Raw genomic sequence first — 21,864 nt, 5'->3', positions numbered from 1 at the left:
CATTGGTATACATGCAGTACCGGTATGTCAACTTTGGGTCGTAGGTTCCAGACCGTATACATACAACATGTACAGCCAAAGGCTAATGGCAACACCAACACTGCACAGAACTTGACAAAGGCGTATACAACAACATGCACGTACAGCAAATACTGTATAATAATCTATACAGAATGAAGAAGAAAATACACTAGCTATAAATCTGCATGCAAGTTTATGCTTGTGATTTGCTTCTTCAATTGTTTTAGCAATTCCTGATATTTGGGATTGCATGGCTTGTGACCCTAAAAGAGAATTAATGTGACGTGCATTCAATAATAATATCATGTACACGCAGTCATATAATAGCTAGCCCTCACCAACCCAAAGTAGTATATTAAATAAACGTACAGCTTTACTGTAAGTATACAGTGGTATATATACCATCATTTCAGCAACTAGTCCAGTAGCAACTGCCCCATTGTTAGCTTTAACAGCTGCCTGAATCATAGTGACATTGAACACCTGTCTCTGGGACCAGCTACCACCAAACCGTATAAACTCGTGCCTCAGTGGCAGCATGATTTGTAGCACCTATATATAATAATGGAGATGGGTTATGAGGATCAGACCCTTTGTAACTGGTACCTCCTCGTACTTCTCTTCTCCATATGCTAGTAGAGCTGTACAAACTGGTACACCAAGCTGCACACACCAACAATTAACGTACGAATGACAACTACTCTACTTACTCGTTCGGTAACTTGTTGGTTTGGTATTCCACCAATTTCTGATGAAGAGTAATTTTCCATGGACTGTGAGTGATACAAGAAATTGCTAAAGCCAAAATTTAAGCGGGTAATTTCGTTGGTGCACATTTTCGTATGAACTATACCCAATTAAACAGCTCAGGAGAATAATAGTGACGTTGAATCTATTTACGGTAGAATAATTTCGCAGTTTTAATTTTCGGATGATGCTCTACGAAACGAAAATTTACATCATACAAAAATAACCCGCTATAGATCTACATTCAATAATTATTGATGTATTTATATTTATGCTGCATGTCGAATTCGAAACACTGATTTACTCACAATTAATTTTGTAAGTAAAATAATACAGTAAAGCTCTACACCAGGAGCAGATACATGACATTGTATAGCTGTGCACGGTGAGGACTTTACCCTGATCATCTCATGAGCAAGGGACAGTCTGGCGGCTGACTCTGTCACCTTACCTCGAGCTAAGCTGAACATAATGTGAGCACAGAACCTGCATGTACACAATTATGCATGTCATAAATTTGAAGCACATAATTATAGACATTCTGCATGTAGATAAAAAGTGAGGCTGTAGTAAATACATGAATGCACCATGGTGATCTGTGATTTTGGATGTGATGTTTCATCCCTTCAGTCACTGTCTCCCATCTCTTTTCTCCAACAGCTACACCCGACATCTCCAGACGCCAAAGTAATGACGAGGCATCAAGCAGACCTTTGACATTCTCCTTGACTGCTTTGACTTGCAACACAGCATCATATTCTCGGAACACACTCTCTAAGTCACCAAGATCTGGTGGAAAACACAATTAAGGTTCTACAACTAATTTTATGTGTGTGCATGGCGATTACCGGGTATTTAGTCATACACCTTTGTAAGAGTCTATAGGCATGTGCTTGAATCTATAATATAATACATTATAGATGTGAAATATAATTGTACCAAGATAGTAGAGTATAAGATGCCATGTGATATGTCCTGCAAATTGTCCTGACCAATCAGATCGTGTCCGAACAAGGAACTCAACACCCTCTCTCGGATCACATAGCTCCTCGTAAACATGAACTATGTAAATGACAATATTGTTTTCATAATTATGTGGGTAACACTATTGGTTTCAGATAGCAAATGAATGCCTGTTACTCACATACCTAGGCCATGGGTAGCGAAGGGCAATCTTTGTTCCATTGAGAGTGCCTTTCTGCACAGTTCTGCTCCTCTCTCTCGCTCCTTGCTCTCTTCTAGTGCAAACCCGTAGCTAAAGTAGCAGACCGTGTGAAATAGAAACAACAACTTTATAATGTACGCACAGATAAACGAGAACATTATAGAATCCATGTCACTTATATATGCTGTGGTGTAACTCGAAGAAGTTTAAAAGAGTCAAACCTCATGGAACACATGTAAAGCATGCAGTGGTGTAGTTCGAAGAAGTTCGAAAAACTCGAACGACATCAAACAAACGACAAACAACCTGTCACAATACAAATGTTACTAGAGTGTGCTGCAGAGTAGTATCGTCAAGAGCTGCAGACACTTGGTTTATGTACGATCACTACCATAAATGAACCTGTTCATGTGCCAATGCATTTCTGAACTTTAGATATACAATGTAGATACTCATAAAAGAGCCAAGTATTATACATATACTTTTGCTGGATTTACATGTACAGCATAAATTTACCCCTACGTTATACAGGTTCTCACTTTGCCAGAAGGCCAGGGTAGAGAGGCATGTCCTCAGTCCAGAAAGGCATGGCTCTTGCACACGCATCTCGACTCTTCCGATGCTCTCCAAATGCTCCAAAGATGTCCGCAGCCAAACGAAGGGCCAGAATATCTGAATAGATGCAGATAACCAAATTGTCAACATTCATATCAGAGCTGTACTAACAGATACCAGCCTTATCGACCCAAGAAAGTTGAACGTATACTTCCAAAGAGAAGGTGTTGGAGGCATGTAGCTTCCTTTTACATGCTATAGAATGCCATACATTTACCTCTGGGATGGGTTAGGAGCATACGACAAAGCTCCTCAGTAGCTTTATCAGGGTCTCCAGAGGCAAGGCCAATAGCAGACCTCATGTACGCCCTCTCCCTCTCGCAAAGTCTTTCACTATTGGTAGCAGCATTCACAGCATCAAGGTGAGGTGATACTGTCGTGTGCAAAGAGGTATCCAATTTAATGCAAAACTAGATCTATCCAAAAGCTGGAACTACACTGTATGGACAATTTTAACTGAGACCATTTGTATAACAGTAGATCCTATATAATTATATACAGGCTACAGTATGAAACACTATCTCACCAGCAGGTGTGTCAGGGGGCTTCAAGTTTATCAGATGAAGTATGATCTGGAAAATGAAAAGGTATGGAAATTATAGAATAACCGTATTAGCCTGGCACGATAGTAGATTCTAATTATCACATGGACGTACATGTATGTATCAGGTCAACATAATTATTAGGGAGAGGGGGAAAGATAATTGGGGTAGAGTGCATGGGGAGATAGTGGGATTAACGGGTTATTATCCGTACCAGTAGAGAATGGACAATGACGAGTTCATTATCCTCAAGGCGAAGAGCTTCTTCAAACAGATGGTAGAAAGGGTCTCTGAGAAACACATACTCTGTTATTCCCTTGTTGAAGACCTGTAACGCCGCTTTGCTCTTGCAAGTGATGGGTTGTCCTGTAACATCAAAGCACAGCACCATAGCCATGATAGCAAGGTTGAAGACTAATCTGGGTATGAATCGTCTCATAAATACAACAATAATTAATTTTTATGCATTTGACTTGGTTTTAGTATAAAATTATACTCTAGAGAACAGTTCTAAAAAAGTCCTTTATGTTGATCTAAATAGGTCCTAATGTTTAATGCAAGGGTCTTGTTTTCCAGCCGGTGTTCAAATGTTCGTGCTATCCAGTGCCCTACATCTTTTGGCGTACTGATACCAACATCACGCAGCCTTTCACGTTCCTTTTCATTGTTGAAAATAGAATCTTTGTCTTGGCTAAAGGTGCAGAATTTGACATCCAGACATCCAGGTATTTTTACTCTGTACCTGATGGTCTGCAAGTGTAAATGGGATTCCTAAAGTACACTCAGATCTACACAATTTTCATGCTGCATAATACAGTCCTGGAAATAACAAAATCATTTCTGCATACTAGTTAAGGTAAACAATCATATCCCTGTAACCAAACAAGGCACTTCATCTTCATAAATATAATACCAATATCCAAACACTCCACATACCTGTCATAGCAAAGCAAATGGATGGAGACTAAATTACCTTTAACTGTCTCTGCAAGGCTAGTTTAATTTTTGACTCTTCAGGGTGTTCACCATCGTTGCCCATTTGCTCAGCATAGAACTTGTCAGCATAAGTGAGGCAGACAAGCATTGGCACATCCTTCAACCTGAGTGTATCCAGCCAAGATTTTGATGCTTCTGATGCTACGTCCCTATATACAGTACAGGTACTATTAAGTGTGGACAAGTAAGTAATATGTGTCCTATTTTGCTAACTCGAAGAAATAGTATTGATTACAGAAACTGATCTGCTTTAAAAGCAAATGAAATGCTACATGTACATTTACCGTATATAGTGGGTAATTTTCGTTAGTGAACATTTTCGTATGAACTGCCTATTTAAGTATTTCGTAAATACAGTAGATTCTCGTTAATCCGGTCACCCTTGGGACAGTGCAGCTTGGCTGGAATAGCGAGGTGGCTGTATTTCAGGAAATAGCCACAGCAAAACGACCTTGCCTCGAACCTAATGACTAATTTTGCGGTTCTTATCTCGAGGATAATGAAGGATAATGAATCATTTTGCTCTCTATTAACAATTTTATCTGCCAAACCACACCCAAAAGATCATATTCGGCTGTAATAACGTACAAAATTACCTAGTTTGGGACAGCCAGCACTGGCCAGTATACGGAATAGTGAGTGGTCGTACTTCAGGGTGAGTTTTGTGCACTATAGCTAGCAATCCGTGCCAAACCAAATGACCGGTATATCGAGAGGTGGCCGTACTTCCAGAGAGCCAGAATAGCGAGAGTCTACTGTATTCGTACAGCTCAGGATAGTGACGTTTACAGTGTAGTTTTTTAATTTTTGTATTATGCTCTACAATACAAAAAAAAGTATCACAAATTATGATCGAGCCAGCCCCCTCTAACTAATTAAGGCAATACTTTTTTAATAATCACGAAGCCAGAGGTCGCTTCTTTTGGAGATTTGAAAAATTCGGTTGAAGACAGACAACTGTGCATGCACCTAGCATTAATTTTTGCTGAATCATCGTTTAATATAATTGGCCTTTACAGATGTTGTTGAGAGAGTTAGAGCTACTATTATAGAAATAGACCTAGCATAATACGAGACAGAGGACTAAGTCTAAGAGGAGTGCAAACACCTACCTCTAAAGGCAAAATGCTGATTCAGCAAACATTAATGTTAGGCGCACGGTTGTTGGACCTCCTCCGAGAAGACCTGGTGTCGCATATTTAGAGGGTCGCATCTAATTGGCTCTACTCAGTCTACTTGCCTCGATTTCTAGCCGCTTAAAAACGTGTATTTTCCAGTGGCTAGAATCGAGGCTAGGGTGTGGCTACATTTACCTCCATTTAGGACACGACATTAATTGTCAACGCAGCTGTTGCTACTTTTAGAGGTTAGAAAATTGCCTAAGCTGTTGCATATTTGGAGGGTCACCTTAATTAGAGGTATTACAGTATAACATTCATATGACGGAACATAATTATATTATACCTGTAATCCACAACAAAAATTATGACTTGGGCTAGTGTAAGAATTAAATTTCCCACATCGAAAACGCTCTTGTCAACATCATTAACACCAGGAAAGTCCACAATGTCCACATTGCCAACGGTATCATTTAAGTTGTACACAAAGGGAATAGTGGTCCGTGTGTTTTCGTTAGTTCCGGATGATACCTAGTGGAAGTTGTGTGTATACATAATGAAACTTGCAAGGTGAATGAAAAATAGGCTTCACTCACCTGTATTCCAAAAAGGGAGTGAACAAGCTTTGTTTTACCGGAGTTGATAAGGCCAACCACCCCAATTGCAGGAGGAAACTTTTTACACACCTCCGTTCTCAAATTGTTGACCATCAAGCACCATTTCAACCAGCGAGCAACTACTGGGATGCTAGACTCAACGATAAGTGATAATGGGTAGCCTTTGAACTTATTTTTCCAGCTTTGTATCAGAGTGTCAAGCGGGTAGTTTTGAGTGATTCTCAGCTCTTTACAAAGCTTTGCAAGTCGACTTTCGAGCAAAAATGAGTAGCCAATCTCAGCAGCATATGGTTGATCTTTGAGTGGTGTGATCAAACTCGACTCCATCTGGTTGGATTCTACATCTCCTTTCTGAAGCAACTCAGTCCTTCTATCAGCTGTAAGATCATGTAGCTTCAGTAAGGCTCCATGCTGAACTAAGATCTTTTGACACTCAAAGTACTTTCCAAGAAGGGTCACAGAGATAGCTAATGTTGAATGCCTAAGATCTTTGATATCTGACAAAACGGTGGATACATCATCAAACGTTGCGTCATCAGGATGGGCAGGGTCATTTTTTACTCGAGACTCGAGTTCACTTCTAACTCTCACCAGCTCTGCGTAAGGAGATGTCGGAAAACATTGTGGGTACAGAAAGTCAATACTAGTATAGCACGTATTTTCAGTCAATGCACTAATCATCTCAACTGTTCCATCTGGGGAATTAGACCCTCCATCGCTTACACGAACTCTTGAGAGAGTGCGTTCAGCCAATTCACAGAGAGGCAACGAGAATGGTAGGTTGTCAGCGTGCGTTAAAATTACTTTAGCACATGTTTCAGATACCACATTGTTTTCGGATGTACAACACATACCTATGCTCTCTAAAGGGACAGACTTTTGTGCATTGTCAATAAATTTCCGAATAGTCGTGGCCTTAAAAGAAGTTGTATCAGCAAAATGTCCGTGTGGTTGCCGTTCTAGTAACGCACTGAGATATGTCAACTCAATTAGCTCTGATGGCTTGAGTGCTTCAACATGACGCTGTCTGGCTGTTTTAGCATATTCCTGCAAATTAAATGAATGGAACTGGATTGACATAATAATTATTATGACCACTAAATGTTCTGTTTTAGAAAGCCTTCTGAGAAAGCTTGTGGATACTGTACTTTCTAATAAACAATTATGCTTAAACACGACGCAAACGCTCTGTTGACAATTTTAAAGCACCTTTTTGTGTAGAATTGATTGAACAACCAGAGGCTCCCCAAAATGAGAATGGAGAGTGACGCTTAAAGGATCTCCATTAGAGATATCACCCAACACACTACTGTCCATATCGGAGAGACTGGATTGAATGCTAGATTGAGAGTTAGCAGACACTAAAACTGGGAACTCAATTCCCTCAATCTCAAACATTTTGCAGAACCAGAGGTTGTCTCCAAATAAGGTGAGACACAAATTTGAAGAGCACTCGGCTACTTGCACTTCAGTGAGAACAGGCTGCAGTTTACGGACAGACTTGGGTATGATATGGTTGTCTGGAATAGTGTAATCAGATGACTTGTTCAAATAACCTCTGGCCAGCTTGTCAGCGTACACCATCATGGAGTGCTGTGCACGTGGAATATTTTTGAGTCAACCATGCACTTGTACAATAACATTGCTTTACTTGACCAGTAAATGTAACTGTTTGTCACTTAAGATACGTTCAGTTGGCAAGTTTAATACATATACCGTACTTGTACCTTGCTATGATTACGGAGGAGGGCATCAACATCTTCGACAGTGAAACAAGTGCGAACCTCCTGCTTAGAAATCTTATTAAAAGTAAGACCCCTCTCGGTGCGATCCGTGCACAATGAGTAGTGGGTGAAGTGGTTTGAATCGGCATTACGCATCTGAGTAGCCATGGGAGAGATTACAGTCAGAGACTTCTCCAGTTCTTCAGATAGCGATCTCTTGATTTCCTGGCGCTTCACACATTGTAAAGAAGAAATGAAAAGAATGTTGCACTATCATTAAAACTGGTAGCATGCACCAATGTAAATTAATCAATAACATAAACAGGACTTCACTCCGTACAATTTACATGCATGTAAGCGATAATATTAAACTCACAGTGTTCATTAGAGTTCCAAGCTGCCTTATAAGCTTCTGGGTCAGTGGGTCTTCAAAAGCCTTAGTAAATAACATTGACATCTTTAAATCATGTGGTGTACTTTTACAACTCACTGTGCCTGGCTCTTTGTGCAGTAACAACTTAAGGCCTGGCTCACTTGTGCGTGTTTCCACCAGGAAAGCACTGCATTTTTGATCAAACAATGAGATGACAAGAGGAATCTTGTCCTGCTCGTAGTATATCAGATGCATGGAACGTGCTATCAATGGGGATTCCTGTGCAATGATGTCTAACTCAGGAACAGGTAGGTGAGGTTGAGCAAATGAAATACAAACTAGAGACTCCTGCATGTGCTTCCATCCTAAAGAGGGAGACTGCCACACTTTTGCTGTGATGGACGAAGCCAACAGACCACCAAAAGAGAACCCTGCAAAGATTAATCGAAATTCATCTCCTAGTACATACTGTGGAAATAAGAAATCAGTGATCACCATGACTGAGCTAATTTGACTGAGCTAATTATTAGTCCTAAGTGTTATCGGTATTCATAAGAAGCATGTTAATTGCTACATGTTAAAAATGTGAAGCTCTGTTGTAAAGTCGGCATGCTAAAGCATGACTAAACTACAGACTGTATCAGGCATAGTGACATAGTATTACCAGTCAAAACGACTCGGTTCATTTTGCCAGCAAGCAGATCCACAATGAATTGGACAGGAAAGCTGTTGATTTGAGCGGCAATTCCTATTCAAAGCACAGTCGTAAGTGTAATTATATACTCAACATACACGAGGTATACAAAACAAGTACCTTCTTTGAAAGAACGATATATCAACCATTCTCGAACGTCCGAGACGCCCTGAAGTGCAACATAGTAAGTTGACTCTCCTTGCCGTGCTATAAGGTAACGCTCTTGTTCGCTGTAAGATAGGGAAACCTCCTGAAAGCAGTGGCCACTTATACGTTTTTTGTCACTCAAAAACATCTGAAGAGAAGACATACTGTCACAGGTGTTGACAGCCAAACAACAAAGACTGGCATGATATACCACGTCTTTGCAAAACAGGGGTTCTTTGCCATTTTTTTCGTCTTTTTTGTCATCTACGTGCTTCAATGCCAACTCCAGTACACAGGAATCAGAGACAAGACCTTCGTGTAGCTGAAGGCTCTCAAGGTGTGATTTCAAGTGATTGAAGTCTGGGCTACAACCTTTGGTGTAATTTTCGATGTAGTCTAAGAGGGCTCCTTGTGAGACTGTATTAACAGAGTCCTTGTCAATGTTTCGAATCTTATGTACGTACTTCAGCTGCTTCCTCACCAGCTGGATATGCTGAATCTGATCGGGAGAGCATTCAGTGCAATCTGTAGGAAAAGATGATCAGTGTTACAGATTGGCTAAATCCCAAAAGGGCATGCGTGTACAAGAAAAAAAAAATCCCTAGGGGAGGTACAACAGGCGCGGAGCAGCTTTGGAGCAATTGCACTTAATTGGTTACTATAACACTTGGGTACTGTGATTATTGCTGAGCAAGTGAATAAGTACAGTTACAGAGAACTCGGCATAAAAAAGCTAGGAAGCAATTGCAAGATCACTAACTATCCACACACCTTGGTCCCAAAGGCAGGCCAGAAAACTGAATACTGTATAGCGGGGTATATTTTGAGGGTATAAACTTTCGTGGAAGGACTAAAGGTTTTCGCAGAATAGCAGCCTTTCTACAGCATGCATGCATGCGATATTAAATTCGTGTGTATAAATATTCGCGATACAATGCTTAATCAGCGAAAACCGTGAAAATGTTATACCCTCGAAATATACACGCTATATGGTATGCCATGGATAAACTACGTGGACGTCTACACATATATATGCATAAGATAAGAATACCCTTCTCTATATGGTAACAACTGTAATGCGCACGCGCACACAAGAGACACGCCCATTTTCTGATTATTAGTTCAACTTTGACCTTATCATATTGAAAATTGCTGACTCATAATCACAGCATGCAAGTGTTATGTAATTGATTGCCAATTACAGTAGGCTCTCGTTAATCCGGTCACCCTTGAGACAGTGCAGCTTGGCCGTAGCAAGGTAGCTGCATTTCAGAAAATTGGCGCGGCTAAAAAGCGATCCTACCTCGAATCTAATGACTAATTTTGCAGTTTTGTCTCGAGGATAATGAAATTTTACTCTCTATTTAAGTGTAACCCAATTTTATCTGCCAAACCACACCCAAAATGTCATATCTAGCCGTAATAAAGTACATTAAAAACATAGTTTTTGGGACAGCCAGAAATAATAGCGAGTTGGCTACATTTCAAGGCGAGTTTTGTGCAGTACGTACTGATCAAGCTAAAGATAGCGATTTATGCCAAACGAAACGACTGACTACAGAGAGCCAGCTAGATTAGTGAGAGTCTACTGTATATAGAGCTTGACTCAGAACAATTGCAGTCTGCCACAATAATTATTTGAAGCAACTTGACAGTGCATGAGTGCCACGCGTCTACGCCCCCAATAAAGGTTAAAGGTCATAATTTAATTGCATTCTATACGATAACTAATGACGTGTGGCGTGTCCTACCTCCTCTGCCCGCACACATATCACTTGACCTCTGACTATTTGAAGTACGTTGCTACGAGAATTTACAACTAACCTTTCGGTGTTTGAGAACTGGTAGGCCCCTGCAAAGATGGCCGAAATGAACCTGAGTCATTATCTGGAAAGTCCCGGCTACCTACATAGGAGCATGTGCTTTAATTAGTACATTCAATCACCATGCAGTACGCGGTTCTATAATGATTATTAGAAGCTGCAGTTAGCACTTGACTCACTGTAGCACTTCTGCAAAAATAAGAGATCAGTCTGGGAAGGACGCTGGGAAAAGCTGGAGCCATTATTACTGTGAATCCCTAGAAGGAATTTCCGTTGCTTTTCAGTCAACTTTTTGCACTGCTGAACATGAGATCGATTCTGATACTTTTCATACTTGTCCTTGAGCCAACGTACATCAAACCTAGGTACACATTAAGTACAGTGTATATACCATTATGTTCATAAAACTAGATGATGCAGTACATGGGTATGATGTATGTACCTTAGTAACACCAAGGTAAAACCTACCAGTAATGCATGATGCTGTCAGGATCATATGTGGACATGTCACCTTTGTACGAAAGCTGTAAGATATCAACCACAAAATCAGTAAACTTCATTCGATGGTCTCTCTCCATTTTCTTGACATCAAGATACTTAGAGCCTGCTATCCAGAAGTCTGAGCGTTGATGCTCGTGCTGCAAGCCAAGAACATGCCCAAACTCATGGATGACTAGGTAGCGTTGAAAATCGGGTGGGAAGTTCTTCAGAGTGAGGTTCATTGTAGGAGCTGTTCCAGGCACATTCTTGGCATCAGTCCCCACCTTCGACCAGCAACCTGCACCTCCTGAGTAAGACAATTAAGACATTAAGACAAAAAGGCAGTACAACTCTTCTTGACATAATTATAGATGTAGTCAGGTGACACCTTGAATGAGGCGAAGATATACAATTAGAGCATTGCTTAGGCAGAAGGGGGGTCAAGGCTAGGTACACAAAAAAGGAATCTAGGCAGGTTCCATGAACTCTAATTGAGTCCCTGCATGATGGTAGTGTGCTTACTTCCAAAAGAGACCCTGATGTCAGACATCTCGATCACATCTTCCTTGATGAACTTTGGTATGTTAGGCGCAAGCTGTGTATTCCACTCCGCTGCCCAGCCAAGGATGTTGTCAACATTCATTGTTGCCCGATCTACACTCCAACTATTGAGGATCTGCTCGTCCATGAAGTACACCCTCAGGGCAGTTTTACGACGCCACATCTTGGTAGTAGTGACATAGGCAGCTGCAGTATTATTGGGATGGTCGTTGCTATCCTCGTCATCAGATAGGTAGTCTTCTGCACCAGCACACCCCTGTATGAAGAAATTGAATGTATGCAGAGATTCAAAGTGCCTACCTGACATCTACTTGCAATGCATTGCTAGATAATATCAGGAGCACATGCATGAGGAAATGGAGCATCTTACATGTACTATGCATACTCACTATCGTCTAACTAGATTTCCTTGTTTGTAATGTGCTAGTGTACATATGCGGCTGATCAGAACTTGTACATAGCAGGACGATACAGAATCCATGTAGTAAGGCGCTCCATCTCTCATATGCTTCTGATAATATTGAGGGGAGCTAGGGGGGGCGGCTTTGTCCACTATTTTGTCAGCCTATACTGGTCATTAGGCTATACTGGTTAGGCCAGGATAGACCTACAATGTACGTACCACATCATTGCACATTCAATGCTGGCACAACACTTTAATAGTGGCTTAAACGTACATGTACTATCGTACTTCTAAATAAGGCGCCACCCAGACTGAAAAGTAATTTTAAAGTCTCCATATAGAGCTCCACGTGGCTAGAGAGATTATTTTTGGTGGCGCGTTGTAAATGGAGGCCAACATCACATCTTTTTTCAGAAAGCTTGAGGATGATGAGACACGGCCTGGAATCGAGGATACCAAGATTGTTCAAATAACCTCTATTTATAAGGCGCCCTTCTAAATACGTGCCTCCCTGGACCAAATCTAATTTTTCTGTCTCTAATTATGGCCCTTGCTCATATCGTAATTATTAAAAAGAGGCGCCTTATTTAGAAGAAGTACGGTAGTCTAGTACCGTATATCTTCTAATTTATCGGACACTTCTAATCACCCCAGACACTCTTTTGGGCAATTTTCGTTGTTCTAATACAACGGACACTCCAGTACTACATTAATTTTGTTCTAAATACCTTGAAAAGTTGAGTTACCATTCATAGACGACAAGTAACTTAGACTTAGAGTGCTGCAGTTAGATAGCTTTGAGTAGCTAGTTTTAGATAGCTAGTGCAACTATTCAGTCGTACCCTGTTCTATTAAACTTAGCTAGCTCGGCAGCTGCTTGCTTGTTCTAATTATTCCGGACACTTCGTGCTCTATAAAAATCTGTACCCGGACAATTTCCAAAATAATTATTTTTGCTGTCCGATTAATTACAAGCGCCAGTCTAATTAAACGAAATTCGAAATTGTTGGTCATATACCACCATATCCATATAAATTCATGTATAGTCTCGCAAAAATAATTATCTTTTGCTGGCGCTGTAATTACATCAACTACGGTATGTACTAGTCTAGTACTTACTAGAGCATCGGGAGAACACAGAAGATGCTTAGGACCAGGACCAGTGCCACTGGCAGTGGGTGGCGTAAGAGCGCCTTGGCTAGTGCTAGCACTGTCCAGTGCATGTACGATTGGCTCCTGGTACATGGTGAAGTGGTCCAGCAGATTATCTGTCTCCGGCCTGGTCAACAGGTTTTTTGCTCTGGGCCTTGGGTACAGTAGAGGATCTAGGATCTAGGACCGGATAGGGCTGGAATCTAGTCTTAGCTAATTGTTGCGGAGGGCGTGGCCCGAGACCATTACTGTGCTGAATCAGCATTTCTTCTGCTTGATCAATTTCCTGACACCCATAATATTAATGACGATCATAATTAATTATCACCAGTTTTCAGTTTATTTATAGCTTGTGAGAGCATTTTCGAGCAGAGTGCAGCATACGGATTCATCGTCACAACCTGCACAAGCATAATGACAGTGATTAATATCGAAACATATAAATTTTCAATTATGGCACTGACCACACAAATTCATATTTTATTGACATGGGATAAAAATGATATACATGCATGCATACAAGAGTTCATTAGGAAGAGTACGCAACTCCACTTAAAACCGTAGTGGGCGTTTCTTCCAACCTACGTCACAACCACATGCTGTTGTATAAACTGAATTTGCAATGAATAACATAGTGATAATTATCACTGATTTACAACTGCCAGTAGGAAAGGCAATGAGTTACCGTCTGTTACCGTATATCTTCTAATTTATCGGACAGCAAAAAATAATTATTTTGGAAATTGTCTGGGTATAATTGGAATAGAGCAAGCGAAGTGTCCGGAATAATTAGAACAAGCAAGCAGCTGCATGCGAGCTAGCTAAGTTTAATAGAACAGGGTACGACTGAATAGTTGCACTAGCTATCTAAAACTTGCTACTCAAAGCTATCTAACTGCAGCTATCTAACTGCAGCACTCTAAGTCTTACTTGCCGTCTATGAATGGTAACTCAACTTTTCAAGGTATTATTTTGTCCGGATATTTAGAACAAATGTAATATTAAATTACTGGAGTGTCCGTTGTATTACTTAGAACAACGAAAATTTCCCAAAAGAGTGTCCGGGGTAATTAGAAGTGTCCGATAAGATATACGGTACCAGGAGCCCATAAAGAAAAGGAGCGGCTGACTACGGGGATCACATCTCGTAAGTGGTTATGACCGCATTTCCATATATGCAGAGTCACTTAAGTGGTTGAATCCCTACACGTGTTATACGCAATGCAGGGCTGCGGTTTGTAAGCACTTAGTCACTTCCAAACAAGGAAGTGCGGTTTCACCGGCAATTACGAGATGTGATCCCCGACGCTCCTTCTCTTTATGGGCTCCTGACGGTACTAATTTTATTCATTGCCTTTCCTGCTAGTTGCGGTTACAACAGCTAGTATCAGTGACGTAGGTCTGGAGGAATACTTTTTGTGTACAGTCAATTGGAGTTACGTACTCTTCCTAATGACTCTTGATGCATGCAGTAGCTTCGTTAGGTTTTCAGCAACTTCTTAATGTACACGTACATGTATATAATATCTAGTCTCGCGAGCAGACGTTGGGGGGGGGGGGGAGGGGTGTCTGGTCACTATTGCAATGATTCCGTGGCCACTAAGGAATGTAGTCACGTGCAAGATATTCGTTAATTAACTAAAGCCACATGTAAACTTCATTTGCAGCTAGCTTGGGTCTGAGCTCTTTGTAACCGAGTTCCTTCGCAGCCAGATATGGTGCAACACTGTAGATTAAATATTATCCTTCGTTTCACGTTCATTTCATGCTATAATTGGGAAAATTACAGAATGTTACCGCCCACTAAACACGTAGTCAAATCTAATTGGCACTGCCAACATGCAATAGTGACCAGACGGCCCGGAAAAGTTATGCTCGCGATACTATACATGTACATGTATGTATATAATTATACGCAGGCGCCTCGCGGGAAGTTCTGATTTGTTTATGTTGCTAAATAATAATTAATAGCTAAATGAAAGGGGTACAAAAATGAAGAGAAAATAACTGGCCGATTAATAGGATCTGGACGTATTGTGTGTATAGCATTAGCATAGATTGAAGAGAGGGATTGGCAACGTTGTTGTGAGCTTATATAATTATCACTTTCTCTTTTATATCATCTGTAGGAACTACACTAAAGTGTCAGGAATACATACTAGAGTTGACACTATTTCAGTATAGATCTACTTACAATAAGATTGTGATACCTACAATATAATACGAGCTGACCTCTGCTGATCTGCTTGCTGTCTCCTAACTATTACTCTGAGAGCTAGAGACAGTTAAAAGCCTAAGAGCAGAGAAAATTGCACAGTGGCTTGCAGAGTTGCAGTACGAGATGGCCACGCCCATCTAGGCAAGTGAATCGTTTGCTTCTTTATTGCCTCAAAGCTCCCACAGGGGAGCCCAACTCACATCCGTTACAGACATATATTTACAGAATCAGGTAGAACGATTATTCGCCTCGCTTTCCGCTTGGTAATTATATAGACCTACCTGTTTCCTGGCAAATCGACTGCCAAGATTGGCAGCACACTTAAAGTCAGCTAAAGCCCCCTCATCTTCCCCCCTCAATCTCCTAATGAGGCCTCTCTGGGTGAATGCTTGCTCTGCTACCTTCCCTTGACCATTGGAGAGACGAATGGCCTCATCTAAGTCTGTCAGAGCTAGGTCCACCTGGTTCAGCAGACGATATACCTGAATGTAAATTTATCGTAATTATGTACACACCATAGATAGAACCATAGATAGAAGAAAGAAAGAGATTGGAAATGCACCACGTGATGCTATATCAATTGTACGTGTAGCGTCATATCATGATTTTAGAGGCTAGTTGAGCTTAGTAAATTAACACTATGCTGAACCATCGCAGACTACCTACAGACTTCTAGCTACTAACAAGGAGTTTTCTCTTTGAGTTCTGAAAACAGAGTTTTGTTCCTATATCATCACACTGATTGTTATATTTAGTATGAGGAGAAAGCCTATGGTCATTGGTGTATAGATTTTGTAGATTTTCCCTATAGATACTTTAATTAGCACAATTATTGTAACAAACCAAACAAAATCTAACGCGAATGTATAGCATGTTTCCGTTCCTCTTACTTTATCCAGCAATGAGCAATAGCACTGTACTTTTACAGCAGCATGCGTTATTAACAGTAGAATGGTATTTAGATATCTTTATAAAGGTTCAATAGTACATTTGTATACAATTGTGGCATTTATGTTATACCCTGTACTTCAGATTAGTTACCGTATAGTGGGAATTTTTGCAGGTGCAAATTTTCGCTATTTGGCTCCAGAGCCCTTAGCAGAAATTTCTGTGGGTTCTAATAGTCGCGGTTCAATGCAAGGAAACCACACCCACTAATAGCTTTGCATGTGAAATATCGGTGCGTGGGAGTTTATCCCATTTTTAATTTTTGCATTTTCTGTTTCCCTCGAACGCGAAATTTTGCACCTCACGAAAATTTTCTGCTATACGTATACAGTACAGTGCTCAGTACAGTGCTCAGTAGTAAGCAGTTCAAACAGGTCTGAGGACATGAAGAGGGAGTATGAAATGCTGGACAAGGATTTAAGTCTCGGGGTCCTTTCAAGTCAAGACCACGAGCAAATATAGCGCACAATTTTTGAGGGGCTTAATGTTCACTGTTTACGTGGGTTAGCAATTCTACATGAAAACTATTCCATGAACATTTTGTTCTTTAATTAGAAAATGCAAAAATTAATAATGTGCAAAGATTGAAGGCGCTAGGCGTGGTAAAGTTGTTCGCAACTAAATTCTACTCGAACCTTTATAATACGCACGAAGATGTACCAGACCACTTGTATACCTGAGCCCTGTTGTTGTAGACGGAGGCATAGCCAGGCACCTCTGTGACAGCGTTGTTGAGTAGTTCAAGTGCATTAACTAGATTGCCACCCTCTGCCACCTTCACTGCCTGCAGCTCTAGGAGTTGGGCATGCTTCACCTCCTCACTGCTCAACCCACCCGTACACACACAATCACCAACACCAGCATCACTTTCTAGCTGTGAAAAAAATGCGTATCCAAATTAAGTATTAAATGATACCAAGGGTTTATATATATCAAGGGATGATACTGTGGCATAAAATTTTAATAAAACTGTAGACTCTCAATACGTATATGTATATGGTACCTAATCAGGCGTCTACATGTGAGTGAGTTTGAGTTCGAGAGTAGAGTGAGTACGACAGTGTCAACTAGACCAACCAAATAATTTTCTGGGTCTTCTTTTTTATACAAGACTTACCTCCAGTCCTAGAATTGGTTCATCTGGATTAAATATTACATTCAATATACGATCGTCCTTTGAAGAGGCAGATGAAGCCATTCTTGTGCAATAATAATTGCTTCAAATTTTCTTTTGGTAGAGATATCCTTATATTAGAAGAGCAGGTTGCCACTGTTTTTACGTTTACTGGTGTGGTTTACTGAGCTGTTGTGCATTATAAATAATGGGTGCTTCAAGCAGTGCAGTGGCTCAGAGAATAGATCAAGCCAGCAGGACTGGTGTGTGTTCTTTGAGAGACATGAAACTCGAGCAGGTGAGACCAGTAAATACGGTTGATAACAGAATTAGAACCAGTTTTAATTAATTAAAGTGTGTTTATCTGTAGTGCAGTGAAGCTAGTCTCCGGCCTTGGGACTAGGCTATTTAGTGGAGCTAGTTTTTCAGGAACAAAGTAGTCAAGTTCATTGATTTGCTCAAAATATAGGGCAGTAGCCAGATCTTCATCATGTTACTGTACTACCGTCTGGTTAGTCTCATGGATCAGCCCCCTCCTAAGAAGGACTCTTGTCTTGAGGTCATTTCACAATGGAATGTGCCAGACCAATGGACAATTCCTGACCTTACGCCCCGCGTATTTGTTAATTGTGCAAAGCGTCAAGCGCAGGCATGTCTCTCTCTGAAGAGCGTGCTTCAATCTATTATGTGTTTTGCCTGTGGTGCTAACTCTGTGCCCAAGGACCCCTGCTTGGCTTGCTTATGCTTCGTAGCAGTGTCTACGTATGAAGCGTTTACCATGCGTAATGCATGCGTTAATGATTATCCAAATGCGTTGAGCAACGTGCAGTTATTTATTGCCTCCTATAATATCACCTGAATAGAATAAGTCAATCTGATTGAGCCGCTGGAATTCCAGCGTGTGCAACAAATCAGGAGTGCCCAAAATTAAACCCCTGAAAAACTGATGTAAATCACGTAATGTGTGGGTGATATACTTTTAGCCTCCATTACAGGCCGGCAGAGATGTATTTCTACCCAAGGCTGGTACTATTTTGTGCAGTAATAAGTACCGTATATGTTCTAATTTATCGGCAGCAAAAAAATAATTAATTGTCCGGAACAGATTTTTATATCTAGAGCATGCGAACCGGAATAATTAAAACAAGCATGCAGCTGCATGCGAGCTAGCTAAGTTTAATAGAACAGTGTGCGACTGAATAGTTGCACTAGCTATCTAAGACTAGCTACTCAAAGCTATCTTACTGCAGCACTCTAAGTATTACTGGCCGGCTATGAATGTAACTCAACTTTTCAAGGTATTGTCCGGATATTTTGAACAAATGTATTATTAAAGCACCAGAGTGTCCTTTGTATTAGAACAACGAAAATTGCCTAGAAGAGTGTCCGGGATAATTAGCAGTGTCCGATAAATGTGACAGGCTCTGGGAAAACCAGACATTTGGAGCAGACTAAAATTTCGTTGATTAATGTACCAAGTGATAGAGCAGAGCATTGCCTACTTAATGATATGCTTAGTGTTCACATACCTAGTTTCATACCTGAGTTATGCTCGTTAGAAACTTGAAGCCGTAAAATGTAGTATCGAGAAAACGCCTCTCAAAGATTGTTCAATTAGGAAAAATAAGGTAATAGCGAAAGTTTGGATGAGGCGCTTCGATGGAAAGAGTTGGATTTAGAGCATCAGATTTTACAGAGAGGTAGTAGAAGGACTATAGATACTTATACACCAATAAAATTTTATTTGAGATTTTACACTGTAGGCACAAATTTAGCTATAGCTCAATACCAAATTCTGCTCCAAATGTCTGGTTTTCCCAGAGCCTGTCACATTAATTAGAAGATATACGGTAAGTGCGTGGGCGGTAGAACATGAGTATTTGTGACTGGAGCGCAGAATCTCACGCACTGGGACAACTCTCAACACGGCAGCTTACCAGTCCCTTCCCTCAGGAGAAAAAGAGAGTGGTTTCTAGTCTAGTTGTTATGTTGTTAGCTAAGGCATACTTATAGTGACACTGTTTGGCACTAGTGGATCAGCCAGCAAAAGCTTACAGATATTCAGTATGATGACATTTGACAGTAGAAAGCTCAACTAGACAAATAATGTTATAAAACGACACTATGTGCAGAGTCTGTACACACAAATGCATACATGTAATTAGAGGGTCTGGGCATAGATACTATGAATTACATGGATATGAAACGCCTCCGTGAACGGACGTTTGAGTTGGGATGATGATTGCTGCCTCGGATATAACGGTCTAGTATACAATTATTCCGGATGCTACTGAAAGTGTGTCACTAGTTGTTCCAGCTCTGAGAGCGTCTCAGATACAACAACAAATTTCATTAAAAGCGTGAATTTTTAGTATATGAACTTGATTTTTAGCAACTAAGACATGTGCATCAATAGAACTTAGTGTACCCGGTGAACATGCCCTTACTCTACGCAATAAAACTTAGTATTGACATTCAAGAAATGTTGTTATAGAAATCAACGGACACAAAGAAGGACACCTGAAAACACCTTCGTAATAGTTAAAGCATGCACAAAGTCAGAAGTATGTGGACCCAGTAACTATACATACTGGCTATCTACTACACATAAAATAAACACAGCAATTCATTTCAAACAACAGATCAACTGACACAAAGTTATTAAAAGAGTGAATACAGCCATTTTCAGCTCCACAAATCAGCTACAACGCTCTGACTGGAATAATCCTTACTTTACAGACTTAGTTAAACCAATCACAGTGGTAGCACTTCAGTGTCCAATCGTAGATTTTTGTGACAACAGATTCTTAGCTTGCCAATAGCTCTTAATTCATTTTCTGGTAGCTGCGAGGCAATCATGCTCCCAGCAAAACTCAGGATACTATCCGTAATCCAGGGGCGTTTCATATCCATGTAGTATCTATATCTATGATCTGGGTACCCGAAAATTATGCATTTCACCCAAGTACATGTGTTGGGTGTTATTAGAATCCTCTGACTTGCAGCTTCCTGAGCAGCTTCCTGTGGTGAAGGGCACATTAAGAAGTCTGGACATGTCTATGAATAGGATACTATCCCTTCCTCCTGTGATTGGAGAGTTCACTAACCTCAAGTCATTGGTGCTCACACACAACAAACTGAGTGAGTTAATGCTTTACAGATCCATTGTGCATACCTGGCTTTCTCCCCCCTATAATATATGACTACATGTAGTAGTCATAACTATAGGCTGTAAAAGAAAATAATCGGCGGGAGGTATATATACTTCACCTGTACTCTGATTTTGCACAGCTGAACTGCCTGATACAATTGGAAATCTAAAGAGGCTGGAAACTCTCAGTCTAGAGCACAATCAAATGATGTCTTTCCCTGACTCGTGTGTCAACATAAAAACTCTAAAATCCGTCAATTTCTCACATAACCAAATCAAACACTTCCCCTACTTTCTCTGTCATATGATGAAGTTGGATTTCGTCAACCTATCAGATAACTCTATTGAAGCATTGCCGAATGAGGGATTGGAAAATTTGAATGTCGTTGAACTAAACCTGAATAGGAACAGTATTCAAATAGTCCCTGAGTGTCTGGCTAGATGCAAGAGACTTAAAGTGTTGAGATTGGAGGAGAACAATTTACAACTCATGGGCTTTCCAGTAACTATACTCTCAGAGTCTAATATATCACTGCTGTGTGTAGACGGAAACTTATTCACAAAGAAGGACTTAGAAGAACTTCCTCAATACGATGAGGTACATGCATGCATGTATAATAATTATGTAACTCCTGTGGTAATTGCTAAGTAAACTGGATCCCTCAGATCATAATTATATAGACTCTTTCAGCTCTCTATACGGCCACCTCGATCGATATTATACCAGCCATTTGGTTTAGCACGGATTGCTAGCTAGATGTTTATACTTCACAAACTCGTCCTGAAATGCGGCCGTTTACTATTCTGTATACTGGCCAGTACTGGCTGCCCAAACTAGATTCGATCGAGGTAAGGTCGTTTTTTAGTCGCAGCTATTCTGGCCAAGCTGCACTGTCCCAAGTGGGGCCGAGAGTCTACTGTAATTATAATTATGACATTTAATACATGCATGTGTATAGTATTATAGTATTGTCATATAATTATGTATAAACGTGCATGTTCTTTATAATAATACAGTATTGTCGGCGATATACTGCAACTAAGATGAAAGCCGAGTAGCTAATAAAGAGAACAAACACAGTTTCAACCCACCAGTGAAAAATGTTATACGCACTTTAGTATTGTTAAAAATTTCTTTGTGCATGCGCATGTATTTAAATTTGATATGTCAGTTATACGATCATAAACAAAGTACATTCTCATGAACTACTTTAATACCCACCTGCCACGTCACCTCAAACAACTTTTATAATTT

At 40.4% G+C, this 21,864-nt stretch overlaps 4 protein-coding genes across 6 annotated transcripts; 1 reads left to right on the top strand and 3 right to left on the bottom strand.

The window, feature by feature from the left end:
- Window positions 1–83: 83 nt before the first annotated feature.
- LOC135341819 (tetratricopeptide repeat protein 38-like) lies at window positions 84–3,529 on the bottom strand. Its single transcript, XM_064538483.1, has 12 exons — window positions 3,305–3,529; window positions 3,075–3,120; window positions 2,766–2,921; window positions 2,473–2,605; window positions 1,917–2,023; window positions 1,708–1,830; window positions 1,356–1,557; window positions 1,167–1,254; window positions 732–794; window positions 628–684; window positions 424–573; window positions 84–284 (listed from the first exon to the last, which is right to left on the bottom strand). Exons 1-12 carry the CDS (start codon window positions 3,527–3,529, stop codon window positions 195–197), a joined length of 1,440 nt encoding a protein of 479 aa, XP_064394553.1. The 3' UTR covers window positions 84–194.
- Window positions 3,526–13,423, bottom strand: LOC135341812 (uncharacterized). 3 transcript variants are annotated; one of them, XM_064538470.1, is made up of 15 exons: window positions 13,146–13,423; window positions 11,585–11,879; window positions 11,051–11,369; window positions 10,762–10,943; window positions 10,584–10,664; window positions 8,733–9,284; window positions 8,583–8,666; window positions 8,036–8,349; window positions 7,922–7,981; window positions 7,549–7,776; window positions 7,031–7,414; window positions 5,801–6,868; window positions 5,551–5,735; window positions 4,064–4,235; window positions 3,526–3,840 (listed from the first exon to the last, which is right to left on the bottom strand). In XM_064538470.1, exons 1-15 carry the CDS (start codon window positions 13,269–13,271, stop codon window positions 3,601–3,603), a joined length of 4,290 nt encoding a protein of 1,429 aa, XP_064394540.1. In that variant the 5' UTR covers window positions 13,272–13,423; the 3' UTR covers window positions 3,526–3,600. The 3 variants fall into 3 exon arrangements, with proteins under 3 accessions (XP_064394540.1, XP_064394541.1, XP_064394542.1); XM_064538471.1 differs by lacking the exon at window positions 13,146–13,423 and adding an exon at window positions 12,755–13,059; XM_064538472.1 differs by lacking the exon at window positions 13,146–13,423 and adding an exon at window positions 12,773–13,059.
- Window positions 13,424–13,460: 37 nt separating this feature from the next.
- On the bottom strand, window positions 13,461–17,618 carry LOC135341823 (tetratricopeptide repeat protein 36-like). Its single transcript, XM_064538487.1, has 4 exons — window positions 17,462–17,618; window positions 17,021–17,218; window positions 15,678–15,878; window positions 13,461–13,579 (listed from the first exon to the last, which is right to left on the bottom strand). Exons 1-4 carry the CDS (start codon window positions 17,540–17,542, stop codon window positions 13,496–13,498), a joined length of 564 nt encoding a protein of 187 aa, XP_064394557.1. The 5' UTR covers window positions 17,543–17,618; the 3' UTR covers window positions 13,461–13,495.
- LOC135341822 (leucine-rich repeat-containing protein 57-like) lies at window positions 17,591–21,824 on the top strand. Its single transcript, XM_064538486.1, has 4 exons — window positions 17,591–17,756; window positions 20,464–20,599; window positions 20,750–21,207; window positions 21,627–21,824. Exons 1-4 carry the CDS (start codon window positions 17,667–17,669, stop codon window positions 21,666–21,668), a joined length of 726 nt encoding a protein of 241 aa, XP_064394556.1. The 5' UTR covers window positions 17,591–17,666; the 3' UTR covers window positions 21,669–21,824.
- Window positions 21,825–21,864: the final 40 nt, after the last annotated feature.

Source organism: Halichondria panicea, chromosome 9, assembly GCF_963675165.1.
Source record: "Halichondria panicea chromosome 9, odHalPani1.1, whole genome shotgun sequence".
NCBI lineage: Eukaryota > Metazoa > Porifera > Demospongiae > Suberitida > Halichondriidae > Halichondria > Halichondria panicea.
The sequence above is the reverse complement of the archived record's forward strand: the minus strand, read 5'-3'. Positions and strand labels throughout refer to the sequence as shown.

Bases quoted from the DNA above. Each gene is read 5' to 3' on its own strand.
- LOC135341822 (XM_064538486.1), top strand. From the start codon at position 17,667: ATGGGTGCTTCAAGCAGTGCAGTGGCTCAGAGAATAGATCAAGCCAGC. The intron at 17,757-20,463 runs GTGAGACCAGTA...TCTGACTTGCAG, and splicing joins GAGACATGAAACTCGAGCAG to CTTCCTGAGCAGCTTCCTGT. The intron at 20,600-20,749 runs GTGAGTTAATGC...GATTTTGCACAG, and splicing joins GCTCACACACAACAAACTGA to CTGAACTGCCTGATACAATT.
- LOC135341812 (XM_064538470.1), bottom strand. From the start codon at position 13,271: ATGTACCAGGAGCCAATCGTACATGCACTGGACAGTGCTAGCACTAGC. The intron at 7,982-8,035 runs GTGAGTTGTAAA...TTATTTACTAAG, and splicing joins TGCACAAAGAGCCAGGCACA to GCTTTTGAAGACCCACTGAC. The intron at 5,736-5,800 runs GTGAGTGAAGCC...AACTTCCACTAG, and splicing joins ACTCCCTTTTTGGAATACAG to GTATCATCCGGAACTAACGA.
- LOC135341823 (XM_064538487.1), bottom strand. From the start codon at position 17,542: ATGGCTTCATCTGCCTCTTCAAAGGACGATCGTATATTGAATGTAATA. The intron at 17,219-17,461 runs GTAAGTCTTGTA...TTTTTTTCACAG, and splicing joins AACCAATTCTAGGACTGGAG to CTAGAAAGTGATGCTGGTGT. The intron at 13,580-15,677 runs GTAGGTCTATAT...ATGCTTGTGCAG, and splicing joins GTCGATTTGCCAGGAAACAG to GTTGTGACGATGAATCCGTA.
- LOC135341819 (XM_064538483.1), bottom strand. From the start codon at position 3,529: ATGAGACGATTCATACCCAGATTAGTCTTCAACCTTGCTATCATGGCT. The intron at 1,558-1,707 runs GTACAATTATAT...GTTTTCCACCAG, and splicing joins TCTTATACTCTACTATCTTG to ATCTTGGTGACTTAGAGAGT. The intron at 1,255-1,355 runs GTGCATTCATGT...GTGTACATGCAG, and splicing joins CAAAATCACAGATCACCATG to GTTCTGTGCTCACATTATGT.